The 18,335-nt window shown below is 35.7% G+C and overlaps 1 protein-coding gene across 7 annotated transcripts in view; it reads left to right on the top strand.

The window, feature by feature from the left end:
• The first annotated feature begins 847 nt into the window (after nt 1-847).
• ECT2 (epithelial cell transforming 2) overlaps nt 848-18,335 on the top strand; it is a 49,328-nt gene continuing 31,840 nt past the window's right edge. For 2 of the 7 annotated variants that reach the window (XM_014535293.1, XM_014535290.1), the window contains exons 1-12: nt 848-996; nt 1,672-1,751; nt 1,857-1,949; nt 3,706-3,888; nt 4,855-4,944; nt 6,130-6,237; nt 7,825-7,898; nt 8,805-8,935; nt 9,327-9,442; nt 9,541-9,603; nt 11,698-11,920; nt 14,859-14,995. In XM_014535293.1, the coding sequence (XP_014390779.1) occupies nt 870-996; nt 1,672-1,751; nt 1,857-1,949; nt 3,706-3,888; nt 4,855-4,944; nt 6,130-6,237; nt 7,825-7,898; nt 8,805-8,935; nt 9,327-9,442; nt 9,541-9,603; nt 11,698-11,920; nt 14,859-14,995 (1,425 nt within the window). In that variant the 5' untranslated portion in view covers nt 848-869. Of the gene's footprint in view, nt 997-1,669; nt 1,752-1,842; nt 1,950-3,705; nt 3,889-4,854; nt 4,945-6,129; nt 6,238-7,824; nt 7,899-8,804; nt 8,936-9,326; nt 9,443-9,540; nt 9,604-11,697; nt 11,921-14,858; nt 14,996-18,335 lie in introns of those variants that run through there. The other 5 variants (XM_014535295.1, XM_014535292.1, XM_014535291.1 and 2 more) reach the window with 4 other exon arrangements.

The raw sequence follows: 18,335 nt of genomic DNA, 5'->3' as shown, positions 1-18,335 counted from the left end.
CCGTGGCCCCACCCAGTCCGCGCCCGCCGCCCTCCTCGGTGCAGGTGTGCATGGCTTAGCGGTGAGAAGCGCAGTCTCTGGGGTCAGCCCGGGGCTGAACCCCAGCCTCACCACTCACGTGACTTGGGGGAAGTTACTTAACCTTTATATTCTAGGTTTCTTTCTCAGCTGGGAACAGTAACAGGGCCCGCCTCTTAGGATTGTTGTAGATACGAAATAAACACAAGGGTGAGAACGATGTCTGCCGCATGTGAAGGGTTAAATAAGTCTTGTTCATCGTAGTGTCATGTCATGTTGTCAGTGTTATTGAAGTTGTCAGTTACACCAACAGCATACCCAGTATTGCATTTAGCTCCCCCACCCTGAGAGATGATTGCCTTAACACGAAAAAGAAACCCAGAGTGAATATTTTGGTTAAGTGACAATTTTTTCTTTTAAAAATATGTATTTATTGATTCAGAGAGGAAGGGAGAAAGAAACATCACTGATGAGAACCATTGATCGGCTGCCTCTTGCAGCGCCCCCTCCTGGGGGCAGAGCCTGCAGCCCAGGCACCTGCCTAGACCAGGAATCTAGCCGGGACCCCCTGGTTCCTAGGTGGATGCTCCACCGCAGGGCCTGCGCGCTTTTGATTGTTATTTGTACCATAGTCTACCGAGTCAGGTACTGGTGGGTTTATGTTATAGAAGAGGAAACCGAGGTTCAGAGACGTTGAGTGCACTTTCTTTGGTTCAATATTAAGAAAAATGGGTGCTGATGCTTTTTATTCTTTTATTTTTTAAATTTTTCTTTGCCCAGAGATCATGTTTGTTTCATGTGTTCTTATTCAAATGTATTCTTTTCCTAGTGAACTTAGAAGAGTACAGACAATGGCTGACAATAGTGTACTAACATGTGCTGGGAGGACAAGCTTGGCAGACTCTTCCATTTTCGATTCTAAAGTTACTGAAGCTTCCAAGGAAAACTTACTTAATGGACCTACTTTATATGTTGAAGGTAACTGTGCTTTCAAACTGCAAATCACTATTTTAATACTAAACTTATTGACTGGAGACTTTCTTATCATTTAACTGTAATGCTGTTAAGTTAGAGTACAGGTATTCAGTAAATATTTGTTGACAATCTTTACACGACATAGCTTTAAAAAAATTATCTTTATTGTTGAAAGTATTATAGATGCCTCCTGTCCCCTAACCCTCAGTGACCCCCCTACACTTTTTATTGTATGGATTAATGCATCCCAACTTTGAAGGGGAAGTCATATTGGATATTGCTTTTTCTGTATGTGAGGGCCAATCTAGCTGCAACATTGTTAGCTAGACTGTATTCAGTTATATCTGGTTAGGTGAAAAGACTTCTTTCCTTACATCACTAAGTAAATGAGTCTTTCCTAAATTTGCATGCACTGTTGATGAAGATGCTTGTACAAGATATTGAGTGCTTTCTTTGGTTAGGAGGAGTGTTGATGTTTGTATATATGTTCTCTTCCTTAAAATGGAATGTGGCCAAAATATTTTTTAACAAGCTGGGAATTAAGTAATTTTAATTTTAGAGAACGTTATCATCTCAAAGATGGAAAATATAGTAGATATAGCCAAAGATGGGAATAGGAACTACTGATTTTGATGTTAATTCCTGATAAATATATTTAAACATTTTTAATTTTAATAGAAGAAATGCCTCAGGTTGAAACAAGAGTGGTATTGGTTCAAGAAGCTGGAAAACAAGAAGAACTTATAAAGGCCTTAAAGGTATGGAGTTTTAAGTTTTTAACTTTTTTAAAAGGCTGTTTTTCTTCCATTAGGATGTAAATAATTTTATAGTTTTAATCTCATACTTAAGTCTCTTTTCCACAGACTATTAAAATAATGGATGTACCAGTTATAAAGATAAAAGAAAGTTGCCCTGGAAAATCGGATGAAAAATTAATAAAAAGTGTTGTTAATATGGTAGGTTCAGTATTTCATTGCATGTGGCATGCTGCACTTCCCTTGATTGTATTCTTATATTTCACTTATGGTGACGACCTAAATTAGGTGCAAGGTATATTGTGCACTCTGAAACTAGACAAATAGAAACAATTTTAAATTTATTTCTAAAATTTGGGTGTTTCTGAAACCCCAAACTATTGCACCTATTGCAAATAATGAAATCCTTATCATTTGTCATTGTTAAATTTAAATGGCATATCATGAATTTACAAAGATCTGATACTTTTCTCTAAATTCTTTATCTTTTTTCTCATTACCGTTATATTTATTCTAAATTCTTGCTCTATTTCCAAATTATAAATAATAATTATTGACAGTCATTGGGGAATTTGCCTCAGCATATGAAATATATTTAATTCTCTATACCAGCTGGAATAGTCTGTGAGGGCTGCCATACAAAATACCACACACTGGGTGGCTTAAACATCAGAAATATATTTTCTCATAGTTCCTAGGTCTAGGAGTCCAAGATCAAGATGTTAGTAGGTTTGGCTTCTCTTGAGGCCTTTCTCCTTGTCTTGCAGGTGGCCACCACTTTCTTGCTGTGTCTTCACATGGCCTTTCTTCTGTGTATGCACATCCTGCTATGTCTGTGTGTGCCCCCCAAAATTTCCTCCTCTTTTAAGGACACAAGACAGATTGGATTAGGGCTCACCCATATGACCTCGTTTTACCTTAATTATCTCTTAAAAGGCCCTATTATCAAATATACAGTCACATTTTAGGGTATAAGGGGGTTAGTTTCAGCATGAATCTTGGGGATACATGATTCAGCCCATCACATCAACTACCAAAGAAAGCCCAAATCATTTAACCATTCAGAATTTTGCTTTAAATGGTTCTCTTTTTTTGTTACATGGGAGTCATATAAGTACTTAAATATCTTCATTCTTTTTCATTGATGTACAGTATAAAGTGGTAAACAGTAACTTGCTTTTCTATATATCCTTGCCTTGCTGTAACTGCCTACATAGTTCACATCTTTCTCTTATTTTCCTCATATATACTGAAATGATTACATTAATCTATACCCTTTTGGAAGATTTCAAGTGCCATAGTTTTCTATTTTTTCTAAAGACTTGTTTGTACAAGAAGGAACCATATGTATGGCATCATTTTCTTGGTTAGATTACAGTGGTCGGCAAACTGCAGCTCGCAAGCCATATGCAACTCTTTGGCCCCTTGAGTGTGGCTCTTCCTAAGCCTTAGGAGTACCCTAATTAAGATAACAATGTACCTACCTATATAGTTTAAGTTTAAAAAATTTGGCTCTCAAAAGAAATTTCAATCCTTGTACTGTTGATATTTGGCTCTGTTGACTAATGAGTTTGCCGACCACTGGTAGAAGAAAAAGCAATAGCGGTTATCTTAATGCATCCTACTGTCAAAATGTGTGTGCTTAAATTCATCATTTTTATTTTATATGCATACAAGATTTATAATGACTATTAAGTCAAGTCAAAGCTTAGGCCTTTATAAGAGTAATCTTCAAAATTTAAGATCTTAATATAGATGGAGACATATGTATATGTAAAAATGCAAATCAGCAACTAAAGAAATGACTGCTCACTCTTGAATATAATGTTCATTATGGTATGATTTAAAACTTAAGTTTAACAAATATAAAATTAAAATTTTGGTATTGAATTTGTAGGTCTTATTTAAAGTTATATGAATTAATTATATAATACATTTTATTTCAAAAAAAATCAAGGAAATTAAAGTGCCCTTTGTAAAGATGGAATCAGTAGAAGAATATGAAAGTTTGGATTCTCCAGAATTTGAAAATGTATTTATAGTCATGGACTTCCAGGATCCTGTCTTTACTGAGTTATACAAGACTGATTGTAGAGTTATTGGACCACCAGTAGTATTAAACTGTGCACAAAAAGGAGAGGTAAGAAGAATATACATTTATTATGACTTTTCCAGGTTAAATTTTTATTAATGAATGTTTTGAAAATTGATAAGTAGAAAATTCCGTTAATTGTTGAGCATGAAATATTTAAAATAGGAATAGTAGTAGCTAGTGTATAATCCTTTCGTTTTTTTTTTCTATTGTAATTTTCAGTAGTGAAAATCTAAGACCTTTGAAAGTTAAGCAATAAAAGCTATATATATAATATATAAGAGTTATAGCAGAGTTAGTCCCTCTTCTTTGGTTTTATTGCTATGTTTTGCCATTCTAAAGCTTGCCTTATTAACTTAAAATTGCTGAAGTCATTGGTCATTGTGTTTTTGTTATAGATACTAGTAAGAAGCACATGACAATCTTTAATTCTCTGTTTCGGTTGAGAAATGTTGCTTTCAGAAGCCAAGTAAAAATTTTAAAGCCCAAAATTAAATATACATATATTAAATGTTAAATATCTGCATATTCTTATTCTGATATATATTTGTTAAATTGGTTAAAATATTTACTGATTACTTCCATCTTTTTAGCCCAAAAATTGGGAGCATATTTGGTTCAATTTTATGTTATATACCTAATATTTACAAGTATTTGACCTGTTTTAACTTTAATTGGAAGCATTTACAGTAATCTATGGAGTCGGAAATCTTTATTGATAATATTTCACATGTGACAAAGTACATTTTAGAACTAAAGGTTTGAATATATTTGTGTTTAATTTGCAAATCAAAGTGTGCTTAGATTATGTGTATCAAATATGATTTGGGAATTGTGGAAATTTTATTGTGAAACTAGCAAATTTTTTGCTATTTTTATTGCATATTGAAAAATGCAAGTAAATCTTTGGATTGGGATAGTTGATTGATAAGAGGGAAGATATTTTTAACTTGAGAAAGATGGATTCTATTTTCTACTATAAAGAAAGCTCATAGATTTAAAATTATTCTTCAGCCTTTGCCGTTTTCATGTCGTCCACTCTATTGTACAAGCATGATGAATCTAGTACTATGCTTTACTGGATTCAGGAAGAAAGAAGAACTAGTAAGTATTTCAAAACATTCTATTCAAAGAATATTTTTTCCAGCAAAATATATTTAAATTGATACTTTTTGATCATTGTACCCTGGTTTTATTTTCAACGTTTTGGAGAAATTACTATGTCTATACCAGTTTCAATTTTGTGAAGAAATATTGTGAAGAGCCTTATAAAAAAAACCAAATATTTTGTCTAGGATGGCTAGCATATGAATTAACAGAAAAACTTAGTAACTGTCCAATCTGTTTAAACTGTCTTTTCAATATCCTATTGACCACATTATTTGAAGTTTTTGTGCACACAGTACAATTTTTTTTTTCACACAAGTTCAGCCTTAAAGTATTCTTATTGCCCTGGAGAATTCACAGAAACTGCTTTTCTTTTTTTTGTTTTGTTAATCCTCACCTGAGGCTACTTTTCCATTGATCTCTAAAGAGAGTGGAAGGGAGGGAGAGAGACAAGGAGAAAGAAACATTGATTGGTTGCCTCCCACACATGCCCCAACTGAATGTGTTGGGGGTCAGGGATCAAGCCTGCAACCCAGGTATGTGCCCTTGACCAGAATCAAACCTGGGAATCTTCTCTCCACTGAGCCAGACTGATATGCTAAGGCCGCTCAACTGTTCACTATGATATGCACTTACTACCAGGGGGCAGACAGTTGACCAGTCGACCAGTCGCTATGATGTGCACTGATCACTAGAGGGCAGATGCTCCGACCAGTAGGTTAGCTTGCTGCTGGGGTCCGGCTGATTGAGACTGGGCGAGACGGGCCAGACACGCCATGGAGCCCTCCCATGGTCCCTCTGCAGCTGGCCAACCTCCCACGTCCCTCCCCGGGCCCAATCGTGCACCGGTGGGGTTCCTCGGCTTGGCCTGCACCCTCTCGCAACCCGGGACCCCTCGGGGGATGTCGGAGAGCCGGTTTCGGCCTGATCCTGCAGGCCAGGCTGAGGGACCCCACTGGTGCAGGAATTCATGCACCGGGCCTCTAGTCACTATATATAGTTTTGTGCCAGTAAAACAGATTTTCAATTTTTTTGATGTAAAGTTATATACCTATATAAAAATTCCTTTATGTACCTTATAAAATAGAAAGTATTCAGTTAATGCTAAATAAGTTGTAAACATAGTTTAAATTTTTATTTAAATTAATTATAAAGCTAATGTTGCTTAATTTTTCTTTTGAGGTCAGATTGGTGACATTGGTCCATCACATGGGTGGAGTTATTCGAAAAGACTTTAATTCCAAAGTAACACATTTGGTGGCAAATTGTACACAAGGAGAAAAATTCAGGGTATGTAAACTTGGGTATTTTTGTGTATTTCAGTATTGCATCATTCAGGATTAGATTTAATAACAACAGTCTCATCTATGTCCTATAATTTACTGAAGTTCAGAAATTCAATTTTTGCTTTATGTACCTGTAGCAACATTTTTTTTCTTTTTTCAAACGCTGTTTTTTGTTGTTAATCCTCACCTGAGGATATTTTTTCTTTCGTTTCTTTAAAGCATTTTATTTATTTATATATTTATTTTTAATCCTCACCGGAGGATATTTTCCCATTGATTTTTAGAGATAGTGGAGGGGATGGGAAAAGAGAGAGAGAGAGAGAAAAGAGAGACATTGATGTGAGAGAGACATATCAGTTGGTTGCTGCATGAGCCCCAACAGGGCCAGGAATTGAACCTGCAACCCAGGTTACCTGCCCTTGACCTGGAATCGAACCCCTGACTCTTTGGTTCTTGGGCCGATGCTCTAACCACTGACAACACTGGCTACAACACAAAATTTTAAATCATAGGAGTGTGGTCTCAGCTTTTAAGGTGGCAATGGAACTTGATTTAGGTCTTCAAAGATGAGTAGGATTTTGAAGGTTTGTTGATGGATAACATTTCAGGCAGATGAATACTATTTACAAAGGTTACTATGAGCATTAGTAAATGAGGGGGGTTGGGAAGTGATGAGAGAGATATGTATCTCTCTCATCAAATAAAAGTGGTCTTTTATAAGAACAGAGCAGAGCTATCTTCCTATATAATAAAAGGGTAATTTGCAAATTGACCCCAATGGTGGAATGACCAGAACGACCGCTCGACCAGTCACTATGAAGCACACTGACCACCTCTTGGTCCCTTTCCCTGGCCGGCAGGCTCTGATCGCCTGTGGTGAATGGGAAACCGGGGGTGGGTGGCGGCGCGAGCTGGGGCCGGCTGTGGGCAGCTGGGGAAGATGGCCCTGATTGCAGGCCAGGCCTAGGGACCGTACCCGTGCATGAATTTCATGCGCTGGGCCACTAGTGTTTTTATAAAATGCTCCTAAATTTTAACTTGTGGAAATATTAAAACAAGAGAAAGTATCTTTATTAGGATTAAAATCTTAGTTAAGATTATACTTGAATATCTATCTTAGGGAGACTTTATCTCTCTGTTCCAACCCTCCATCAGTGTATTTATTATTTATGTAGCAAATGTTAATTTCAGTTAATTCCAGGGAATTCCTACTTTCTAATTCATACTGAAGTTTTTAGTTGATCCGATGTTTTCTTCTTTAGTGCTATCATGGGAGTCAGTTCTTTCACGAAAGTAAACATGAAAGGAGAAATAAACTATAATAAAGGTGAACTTCATCAACTTCAGAGATACATTTATTTAAAGTACTAGTAAAATAAGGAAATGGTTTGCACATCATGGAATTTGTTTTAACCTAAGTTGTATGATTGAGAGAGTTTTTTTCCTATTAACTTTTCTTTATATTATGTTACAAAGTAGATGAACAATGATCTAAAACTGCAAAAAAAGTATGTATGTAATTGCTTGGAACTTCCATGAATGCAGTTATTTAAAGTAAAAATTAATAGTAGTTTAATGTTTTTATTTTTAGATTGCTGTGAGCCTGGGTACTCCAATTATGAAGCCAGAATGGATTTATAAAGCTTGGGAAAGGCGGAATGAACAGTAAGTGTTTAAAAATTCAGTAGTTCATTATGTGAATTAAATGTTATGGAAGTAATCCCATGTGCTTCAAACCCTAAATTCATAACTAATATAGAAGAAAATGAACTCAGTCTTGGGGTAGCTTGGGGAATAAAGGTTAGGAAGAGTGAAGTTATAAAAAAAAAGTTACGGCTGGCCAGTGTTGCGCAGTGGTTCAGAGTCAACCTATGAACCAGGAGGACACAGTTTGATTCCTGGTCAGGGCACATGCCTGGGTTGTGGGCTCAATCCCCAGTAAGGGGCATACAGGAGGCAGTCAATCAATGATTCTCTGTCATTACTGATATTTCTATCTCTCTCCCTTTCTCTCTGAAATCAATAAAAATATAAACAATTATGAAATATTGAAAATTGGAAGACATCTGAGAAATGATTTTTATTGTCATAAATATTCTAAAATTATTAGGTAATAGCTTAATGCATCTGGATATTTGGATCATGTTGTGTTTTTTCTTATTTTATATTTTTCTGGTTACATTTTAAGTGGTAATTGCAATTGATAATCTTTTTAAGCTTTCCAACCTCATAATTCCTTGCTGTTGTGCTTCTTCATTACTTAATATTTAATGAAATTTGAACCCCTAGCACACAATAAAATTTCATGTACAGAGTAGGAATTTGAATCTTGTAAAAATTACCCATGATCAAATTTTGTCAGAATTTAATTCAGGATGACGTGAGGACACATCAAAAAAAATTTTTTTAGCTTTTGTTATTAAAATGTTAAAGTTTTGTTAATATTTCAGGATCCGATGTAAAATATTTTCAATAAATGGATTATGCTGAAACCTTGAGGATTAGAAATTGATGTACCTAATTTGTTGAATTTAAGTTAAGCTGTTTTAGAAGAATATATATATTTTTTAGGGATTTCTGTGCATCAGCTGATGACTTTAGAAATGAATTTAAAGTTCCTCCATTTCAAGATTGCATTTTAAGTTTCCTGGGATTTTCAGATGAAGAGAAAACCAATATGGAAGAAATGACTGAAATGCAAGGTAGAATTTGGCATAATTAAAAAGTTTTATATATATATACATATGTGTGTGTGTGTGTGTGTGTGTGTGTGTCTGTGTGTGTATATATATTCCTCACTCCTGCCTAATGACTTCCTGGTGAATATGCCTCTTAAAAAAATTTTGGGTTTGGCCCTGGCAAAGTGTTTCTGTTGGTTGGAGCATCGTTCTGCTTCAGTGTCACGGGTTAGATTCCTGGTCAGGAAATATGCCAAGGTTGTGTGTTCCATCCCCAATTGGGGCGGGTATGGGAGATAACCAGTCGGAATCGAACCTGGGACCCTTCAGTCCGCAGGCCGACGCTCCATCCACTGAGCCAGACCGGTTAGGGCAGTTTGCCTTATTTATATGTTTGTATGCATTTTTTCTTTAGGAGGTAGCTGTTTACAGGTTGGAGATGAAAGGTGCACTCACCTTATAGTTGAAGAGAATACAGTAAAAGAACTTCCATTTGAACCTTCAAAGAAACTTTATGTTGTCAAGCAAGAGGCAAGTAATTAAAAAATGAGATTGGTTTTCTAAAAATATTACAATTGGCATTTCTGATAATGCAAATTCTTAATTAAAATGTTGTTTTTCTCACCTAGTGGTTCTGGGGAAGCATTCAAATGGATGCCCGAGCTGGAGAAACTATGTATTTATATGAAAAGGTATGCTTTTTAAAAAATGTGTCTTAGTTATTTGTTCTGTGAATTTGATTGTATAAAGATGACACTTTTATCTAAAAAGAGCATGGTATAATTAGCATATAGGTCATCTTTTACATCATGTTTAGGAGTTTGAGAACAATTGGAGTAGTCACCTGTGTCTATTTAGGTAAAACCACTCATTGTAATGGATATTGTTGTAATCTTATGTCACTAGAGGCCTGGTAAACAAAATTCTTGCACTGGGCGGGTGGGGGTCCCTCAGTCCAGTCTGTGCCCTCTCACAGTCCAGGAGCCCTCAGGGGATGTCTGACTGACGACTTAGGCCTTCTCCCTTAAGCTGTCAGTTGGACATCTTTAGCACTGCTGCAGAGGTGGGAGAGGCTCCTGCCACCACCATTGCGCTCAGCCATGAGCCCGGCTTCTGGCTGAGCAGCGCTCCCCTGTGGGAATGCACTGACCATCAGGGGGCAGTTCCTGCATTGAGCATCTGCCCCCTGGTGGTCAGTGCGCATCATAGCGACTGGTTGTTCCACCGCTCGGTCGATTTGCATATTAGCCTTTATTATATAGGATTCTAATAATTGGTGGTATTATTATGAACACTAATATCCCTATCTTTAGAAACTTAGAACCCTAAGGGGAAGATAGATATGCAAACAGTTATAATGAAGAATTATATATGCCATAATTGAATAATGTATTTTAACTAGCCTCATTCTGAGAGACTTGGGTAGGATTAAAAAGAGCAAAGAAGTGTTGAGCCAACTTGCTAGGCTAACCTGGTAAGGACATTCAAGTTAGACAGCAAGTGGGAGTGGTATGAAAGCTTGAAAGTATGTTAAAATGGCAAGTAGCTTAGTATGGCTTTAGAAAACAAATGTGAGAAAGAAGGCCAACAGATAAAGCTTACTAAGTGGGCAGAATTAAGAAGTTTTTAATATATTGAAGAGGTTTAAATTTTATCCTATAAGTCACCGACTTTCAACCCTTTTTATCTCATGACACACATAAACTGATTACTAAAATTCTGCAACATATCAAAAAAAATATATTTTTTGCCAATCTGACAAAAAGTAGGTATAATTTTCATTCATTCCCACTGGATGGCTATTCTTGTATTGGCTGTTGTCATTTTTTTATTGGACAGTCTAAAGCAGTGGTCGACAAACTGCGGCCCCTTGAGTGTGGCTCTTCCACAAAATACCATGTGCGGGCGCGCATGTACAGTGCGATTGAAACTTCGTGGCCACACTCGAGGCCAAAGAGCCGCATGTGGCTCGCGAGCCGCAGTTTGCTGACCACTGGTCTAAAGGAAATGAGGCCAGTGCCCCTGACTAAATAGGTATTGCGAGATTAAAAATTCTTATAGCACACTAGTTAAAAATCTCTGCTATAAATATTGGGAGGCATTTAATATTAAGGGGGAAGATGTCGTTAAAAACAATGACTGTAGTAGTAGAATGTAGGCAAGGAAAATCCAGCCTCCATGCTGGATCGTGGTGAAGTGTGGTATTCACCAAAATGTGGCATAAAGCTATAGAAGAGGTTTTATGGGAAGATTTACTTCAGTTTGGGATTTAATAATTTTGAATAGAACACTGAGAGATGTGTGGGTTTAAACAGGTAAATACTATATTGTGTTCTCTTCTCAGTGTTAGGTTCTTAACATAAAGTTAAAATGCTTTAGATATCGAGAGAGAGCTTTAAAAATCTAGTGTTGTTTGACAAATGTTGGAGAGCGGTGTGTCTAGCACCGTGCTAAATGCTAGGGATACAGTGAACAAAATGTGAATGGCTCCTGCTCTCCTGGAGTTTATGGCCTAATGGGGAATAGATAGTAAACAAGCTTACAGACGAATATGTAATGGTGATAGTGCTATGAAGAAAAGGAATGAGGTGCTAGGGCTTAGACAACTACAGTGGTCCCTTGACTATTATGTTTTATGAAGCTTCTGAATTACCTGGCAGGGTATATAGTTGTAAATTATTGTGCAAAATCCAGGTTTTATCGGACTCAAATATATTTTTCTTTTGTTCCTGTCCCAGTAAAGAGCCATGGAAGTGAAATTGAGGTTTTTGTGCTTTTGATTGCAGGCTAATACACCTGAGCTCAAGAAATCAGTGTCACTGCTTTCTCTAAGTACTCCAAACAGCAATCGCAAAAGACGTCGTTTAAAAGAGACGCTTGCTCAGCTTTCAAGAGAGACAGACCTGTCACCTTTCCCTCCCCGTAAGCGCCCATCAGCTGAACATTCCCTTTCTATAGGGTCACTTCTAGATATCTCCAACACACCAGAGTCTAGCATTAACTATGGAGGTAATTCACATTTAAAATTTATCTTTAAAATTTAGTGGAATGGAATATTGTTAAACTATAGGTAAATCTCTGCTTATAGTGAATATGAAAGGCTCTGCCTTTAATTACTTTTGTTCTAGTTGAGAAAAGGCACATGAAAATGCTTCTATTTAATGATTGTTTACTGTATGCTAAGTGCTTTTGTATATTTTTTGTATTTATAAGATTGATTTCATTTCTCCTATTTTACAGATGACTAGACTGAGGTCAGAGAAATAACTCATTAAGGGTCACACAGCTAGAAAGTGATGGAACCATTCAAAGAGCATTCTTAGCACTAGCTAAATAAAATTATAGATGTATTATGGGGAAAACAGATACAATGAAGTCAGAGGAGGCTGAGTTTACTTTGTTCTAAACTGATACAGGAAAGCTACAATGAGTTCTTCTCTGTTGATCATCAATTTTTAATTTTTTAGTCAGCATATAAATAATGTTGTGTTTTCTAGACTTGATAAACAATCAAAACCTTCCACTGATCTCGTGGCACTCTCCATTTATTATTCCCTTTTTCTCTTCCCTTTCACATGAGCACTCTTCAAAGAATTACCTTGGTTCACTAGCTCATTTTCTGCTTTTCATTGTCTTTTCAACCCATTCCGGTTGAACTTCAGTCCCCCCCTACTGTGACATTGGATCTTGCTAGAGAGATGACAGTTTCTATGCAATCAATAGTATTCAGCACATGAACAGCTACTTCTGGACTCATTTTTTATCTTGGCTTATGTACATTTCTCATTCTCCTTTGCCCAGCTTCACTCTCCAACTCTGAATGTTGAATGTTATTCCTTTGTTGTTTCTTTTCTTTTTTTATTTTCCCTAAATGATCTCATTTAATTCCATGGCTTTAACAACATTTATATGCTGATGACCCCAAAATTTGTTGTCTTCCCTCTCCAATTGCCTACTTCATGCCTCCTTGTCCGCATCTTAAACATAACATTATCAAATTAGAACTTTGATTCTCTCTACCGCTTTCAACACTATTCCTTTGCCATACTTTATCAACTTTTTCTGTAGAAAAGATCTCTCTCAGACAATTGCAGTGACCTCTTTATATCCAGTTTTGCCTTTCTACATTAGCATTTAACAATGGTCTCTAAAATTATATAAATTAAATCAGCAGTCACCAACCTTTTGGACCTCCCGGATCACCAGTGGTCCGTGGTCCACTGGTTGGCGACCGCTGAATTAGATCATGCCACTCTGCTTAGTCATTGAGTGGCTTTGTATTACCATAACTTTCAAGTTCCTATGTAATCCTTCCTCATCTACCTCTAACCTCATGTGGTATCATGCTTTCCAGTGATACTCTCTAAGCTTCAGTCACACTATCTTTGTTATTCTTTGAATATTTCTACTACATCCATAGCTGAGGAACATTAGACTTTCAATTAGGAGATTCTGTATATAATGTTGCAATATTCTAATCATACTGATAGTAAGAAAATGTATTTTAAGCTTTTATAAAATTTATTTTAATTTTTCTTGAAATACATATAAAATATATGAATGTATCCTCCCTGCACTTTGGGTTGGACTAGATGTTTTATATTAAGATACTTTGAACTAACAATGAATTTGCAGTTGATGTTGGGTATTTTTTGAGGGAGGATTTCTTCATATATATATATAAATATATATACATTGGGGCCTTGACTTATGAATGTCCCGACTAACGAGTTTTTCGAGATACGAGCCATCTCTTGGCTGTATATATATTTATATATATATACTAGAGGCCCATTGCAGGAAGATTCCTGCAAGAATATGGCTTCCTGCGGCTGGAGCGAAGCAGAGAAGGGAGCGAAACCCACTGAGGCGGGCTTCGCTCCCACTCTCAGCCGCTGCGGCTGGATTTCCCCTCCCGCCCCCAGCCGCTCGGCTGGGTTTCCCCTCCCGCCTCTGCAGCCTTGTCTCCGTTCCTGTCTCCGCTGCCTCTACTTTGCTCCCTTCTGTAGCGCTTCGCTCCCACGTTGTCTTCAGTCTTCACTCCCAGCCGGTATATGCAAATTAACCGCCATCTTGGTTGTGTTAATTTGCATATGGCCACTCTGATTGGCTGGTGGGCGTGGCTTAAGGCATAGCAAAAGTACAGTCAATTTGCATGTTTTTCTTTTATTAGTGTAGATATATGGAGAGTGTAATCATAACCTTTTCCTTTTAACTTAAATATTTCTATATGTTGCTTTTTATTTTGAAATAATTTCAGATTGCAAAAATACTGCAAATATAAAGATTCCTATATACTTTCTACTCAAATTTCCCAAATGGAAATATTCTATGTTTGCTTTAACATTCATTCATTCATTCATTCATCTTCTCTTTGTCTCCACACATATTTTTAATGTTTGAGAGTACATTGTAGATAAGTTGTGCCGTTATGTCTAACACTTAAATTTATATTTCTTAAAATATAGGGAGATTTCTTGTATTTTGTAATTAGGAAGTTAACCTTAATGCTATGATCTACCCCACAAACCTTCAAATTTTATCAGTTGTTCCATTAATGTCCTTTTTAGCAAAAGAGAAAAGTTTTCTTTTCTTTTTTTTTGTTTTGTTTCCCCTCTCATCTAGGATCCATCCCAGGATCACAGGTTATGTTACATCTCTTTAGTCTCTTCTAATCTGGTGCAGTTCCTCAGTCTTTGTTTTAATGACCTTGGCATTTTTTAAGAATACAGGCTATCTGTTTAGTAAAAAGTCTGTCAACTTGGAGTCATTGATATTTTTGACAATTTTTTTCTGGCCTCATGAGGAAATTTTAGCGTAATGAAAATCTATATGGTGGTGTATTTATAAGAGTTAGTATGCTTCCCTTTTTCTGTTAAATCTATGCAATGTTTAGTACTTATATCTGGCCTGCATTTTAAATCATTCCTCCTTTTTTATCTTTTAGAAACACCAAAGTCTTGTACTAAGTCTTCTAAAAATTCCACTCCGGTTCCTTCAAAGCAGTCAGCCAGGTGGCAAGTTGCAAAAGAACTCTATCAGACTGAAAGTAATTATGTAAATATATTGGCCACAATTATTCAGGTAAGAGTTTGGTTGCAAAATGATTTCTGTTCCAGTGTTTCTACATAAAAAAATCTAAGAGATGTTATTTCTTTCAAGAAAATTACATAAGCATAGAATTTGAACATAGATATTAAAAATGAAAATGTGTGACAAAAACTGCTCTTAGGGAAATGCCGTAACTGTAATAGTAATTTTTATTCATGCAGAAATAGCACCATACTTTAGAGCGACTTTAAAGAGAAAAGGATCCTGATTAGATGATCATAGTAGGCCAAGTTTAATTCAGAACTTTGCAGGTTCCTTGTCAAGATTCTGCATTTATATTTATATTTGGAAGTTGGAGATAACTTTTTCTGAAAGTGTGTGTTCTCTAGTCATTGCTTTAGGTAGTGCTATATATATGTGGAAAAAAGCCATAACAATAAAGTGTAACAATATGGATGTCAGTACTTCTTAAAAAATCCTTTCATATGTCAAATTTTCTTAAACTTTGCAATGGTTAGTCATAAATAAATGTTAACTCCTTGCTTACCACTATTAAAATGTACTATGAAGTTATTTCTGAAGAAAAAACAATTCTAATGAATCCTTGTAATATGAGATTGAAGAAAGTATTAAGGAATAAACCAAAATTCAAGGTTCTGCAAGACATAATAATAGGACTTTTTTGGGAATCTGTAGAAAGAAGGAATAAATTTCTTTTAGGGAATGACGGATATAGTTTGTCAGAAAAATGAAGTTAATACCATCAAACTTATCTTTGAATAGAAAAATGATAGTGATAAGAAATGGAAATTTCTTGGTAGTAATGGAGAGATTATCCTTCATAGTTAATTTGTTTAGTAGTAGTCAAGGCTTCATGAGGCCTCAGCTGTATTAAACTTTACTTGTTTTAAGTCATCCTTTCTCTTCCTCAAGGGAAATACCCTGGATGACTATCTAGTTTAAGTTTTTATAGTCAGCCAAAATGTAGTTGAGTAGCAGAATATCCTTGTGGCATACACTGTTCATATACTTTGGTAGCATTTATTAACTAGAGATGTAAATTCTTTCAAGCCATGGTAAATGCACTGGAATTTCAGAATTCTAATTTGCATATCAATTAAATTTTCCAGAACTCCTCTTTAAAAAGCCCTTGAAATTATTAAACTGCATACAGAATTTCATACCGCTATGCTTAGTATAAACTCACCTAAACTTTTACTTAAAAGATTATGGTCTATCCCTGGCCTGTGTGGCTCAGTTGGATGAACTTTGTCCCATGCAACAAAGGTCACAAGTTTGATTCCAGGTCAGGGCACATGCCAGGGTTGCATGCTCAATTCCCAGTAGGAGGCATGTAGGAGGCAGCCGATCAATTTTTCTCACATCAATGCTTCTCTCCCTTGCCTTTTATCTCTCTAAAATCAATAAAAACATATTAAAGAAAAAGATTAGGGTCTAAATTCATGATAGTGTTTTCTTGAAGCTTTATTTTAGGAAAGTGTTGGATTGGAATTTTTGATAGGTTGAACATCGGAAAAAGCATGATAAGGAAAAAAATTGAGTTGGATTTTAAAGTATGAGTCTGATTGGGACATGCAAAGAATATTGTTGGGCTGTGTATTTGAAATTTTGCAAACAATACAGATGATTGAAGATGTATATTCAAGGTATTGAGAATAGTCTAGGGCAGTGGTTCTCAACCTTCCTAATGCCGAGACCCTTTAATACAGTTCCTCATGTTGTGGTGACCCCCAATTTTATTGTTACAAATTGAACATAATTAAAGCATAGTGATTAATCACAAAAACAATATGTAATTATATATGTGTTTTCCGATGGTCTTAGGCGACCCCTGTGAAAGGGTCGTTCGACCCCCAAAGGGGTCTCGACCCACAGGTTGAGAACTGCTGGTCTAGGGGGATTAAAGATTAGGGTAGTATGAAGGGAATGAGGGTGGGGATAGGGTTTGGATACAGTGAGAGTTGAGATAAGATGCCTGTGCCATAACTAGGAAAGCCCTTTGTCATCTGGAAGCTGTAGAATGGGAAGATAACATCTGACTAGCATTTTAGAAAGATAACTTGGTTCAGTTTGAAGAAGATATTAAAGAGGACAATTTGTGGAGGCAAGGAGACCAATGCGGAGGTAATTTCAGTAGTCTCGATTAGATTTTGATGACCTGAACTTCTTAGGATAGTATCAGTGAAAATGAAATGAGGATAAATTTAAGAAGTATTGGAAAGGTAGAATCAATAGTTTTTTGCCTCTCTAATTTTATATGGGGATTAAAGCAAACCCAGAAAGGTTTTAGAATGGTTTAACATATCTTAAGACTATTGAAAGATTTTTAATGAAACTATGTATTTTGGTTGTTTGAATATTTTTGTTAAGGATTTTAAATTAAATGTTGATTAGATAAAGGAATATTTATAAATGATTACAAATATGTTTGAAATCTTTATTGTGTTTCTTTACCTTCGTCAGAGATAATCATCACCTCGAATTTTGTGCTTATTTCCTTTAGTTCTATCATATATCTTTAGAAAAAACAAATTATAACTATATTTATATATTTATATATTTTTAGTGATTTGCTTTTTCTCTTGAGAGTAATGTTTTTGAGACACATCTGTGTTGTTGCAGGTAGCTATAATTCATTTTTCTGTATGAATAAGTCAGTTTATTTAACTTTTCTTTTTAATGGACATTGGAGTTAAGTTTTAGTGTTTTGGTTTTGTTTTTACTCTTACTAGTAGTCTACTGTGAATATTCTTACTCATGTCTCCTTGAGAACATACTCTGAGTAAAAATTTGGAATTTCTGACTCACACACATTTTTAACTTTACTGGAAGTTGATAGTAGATTAGAAACTAGGTTTGTGTTAGTCTTCTGTGCCTACTGAGGTTTTCATAGGTAAAGCTTAACTTTCATCACTTTAGGCAACTGTCCTTGGCAAAAGTTGGTTTTAGTGTTCAACTCTCTACATTCACTTAGATTTTGGCCTCTGAAGGTATTTCACTGTCTTGTCAGTTTATTGGTATATTTAGAAAGAAGTTTTTCTTACTTCAGTATTTTCAGTTGTTTTCAGCAAGGAGGGTTCACTATACTTAGAATTGGAAGTCCTCAATAGAAGAGAATGAACCGTTGTAAAATTGTAGTTCTTAAAAATAGTAACAATTTGTAATCTTCATGTCATTTCGTAGTTTTTATAATGTACTTTCTTTTTTTACATTTCTTAAAAAACAACTTCCATTAATTTTCTGGCATATGTGCTATTATTGTAATTCATTTTACTTCTACATATATTAAGAACCCAACAATACTGTTATTTATTATTTTTAATTGGGTTGTTTCCTCCTGAGTTTGAAAATT

Source organism: Myotis brandtii, unplaced genomic scaffold (assembly GCF_000412655.1).
Source record: "Myotis brandtii unplaced genomic scaffold, ASM41265v1 scaffold1423, whole genome shotgun sequence".
In the NCBI taxonomy this organism is placed as follows: domain Eukaryota; kingdom Metazoa; phylum Chordata; class Mammalia; order Chiroptera; family Vespertilionidae; genus Myotis; species Myotis brandtii.
This window is presented reverse-complemented; position numbering and strand designations above follow the sequence as displayed.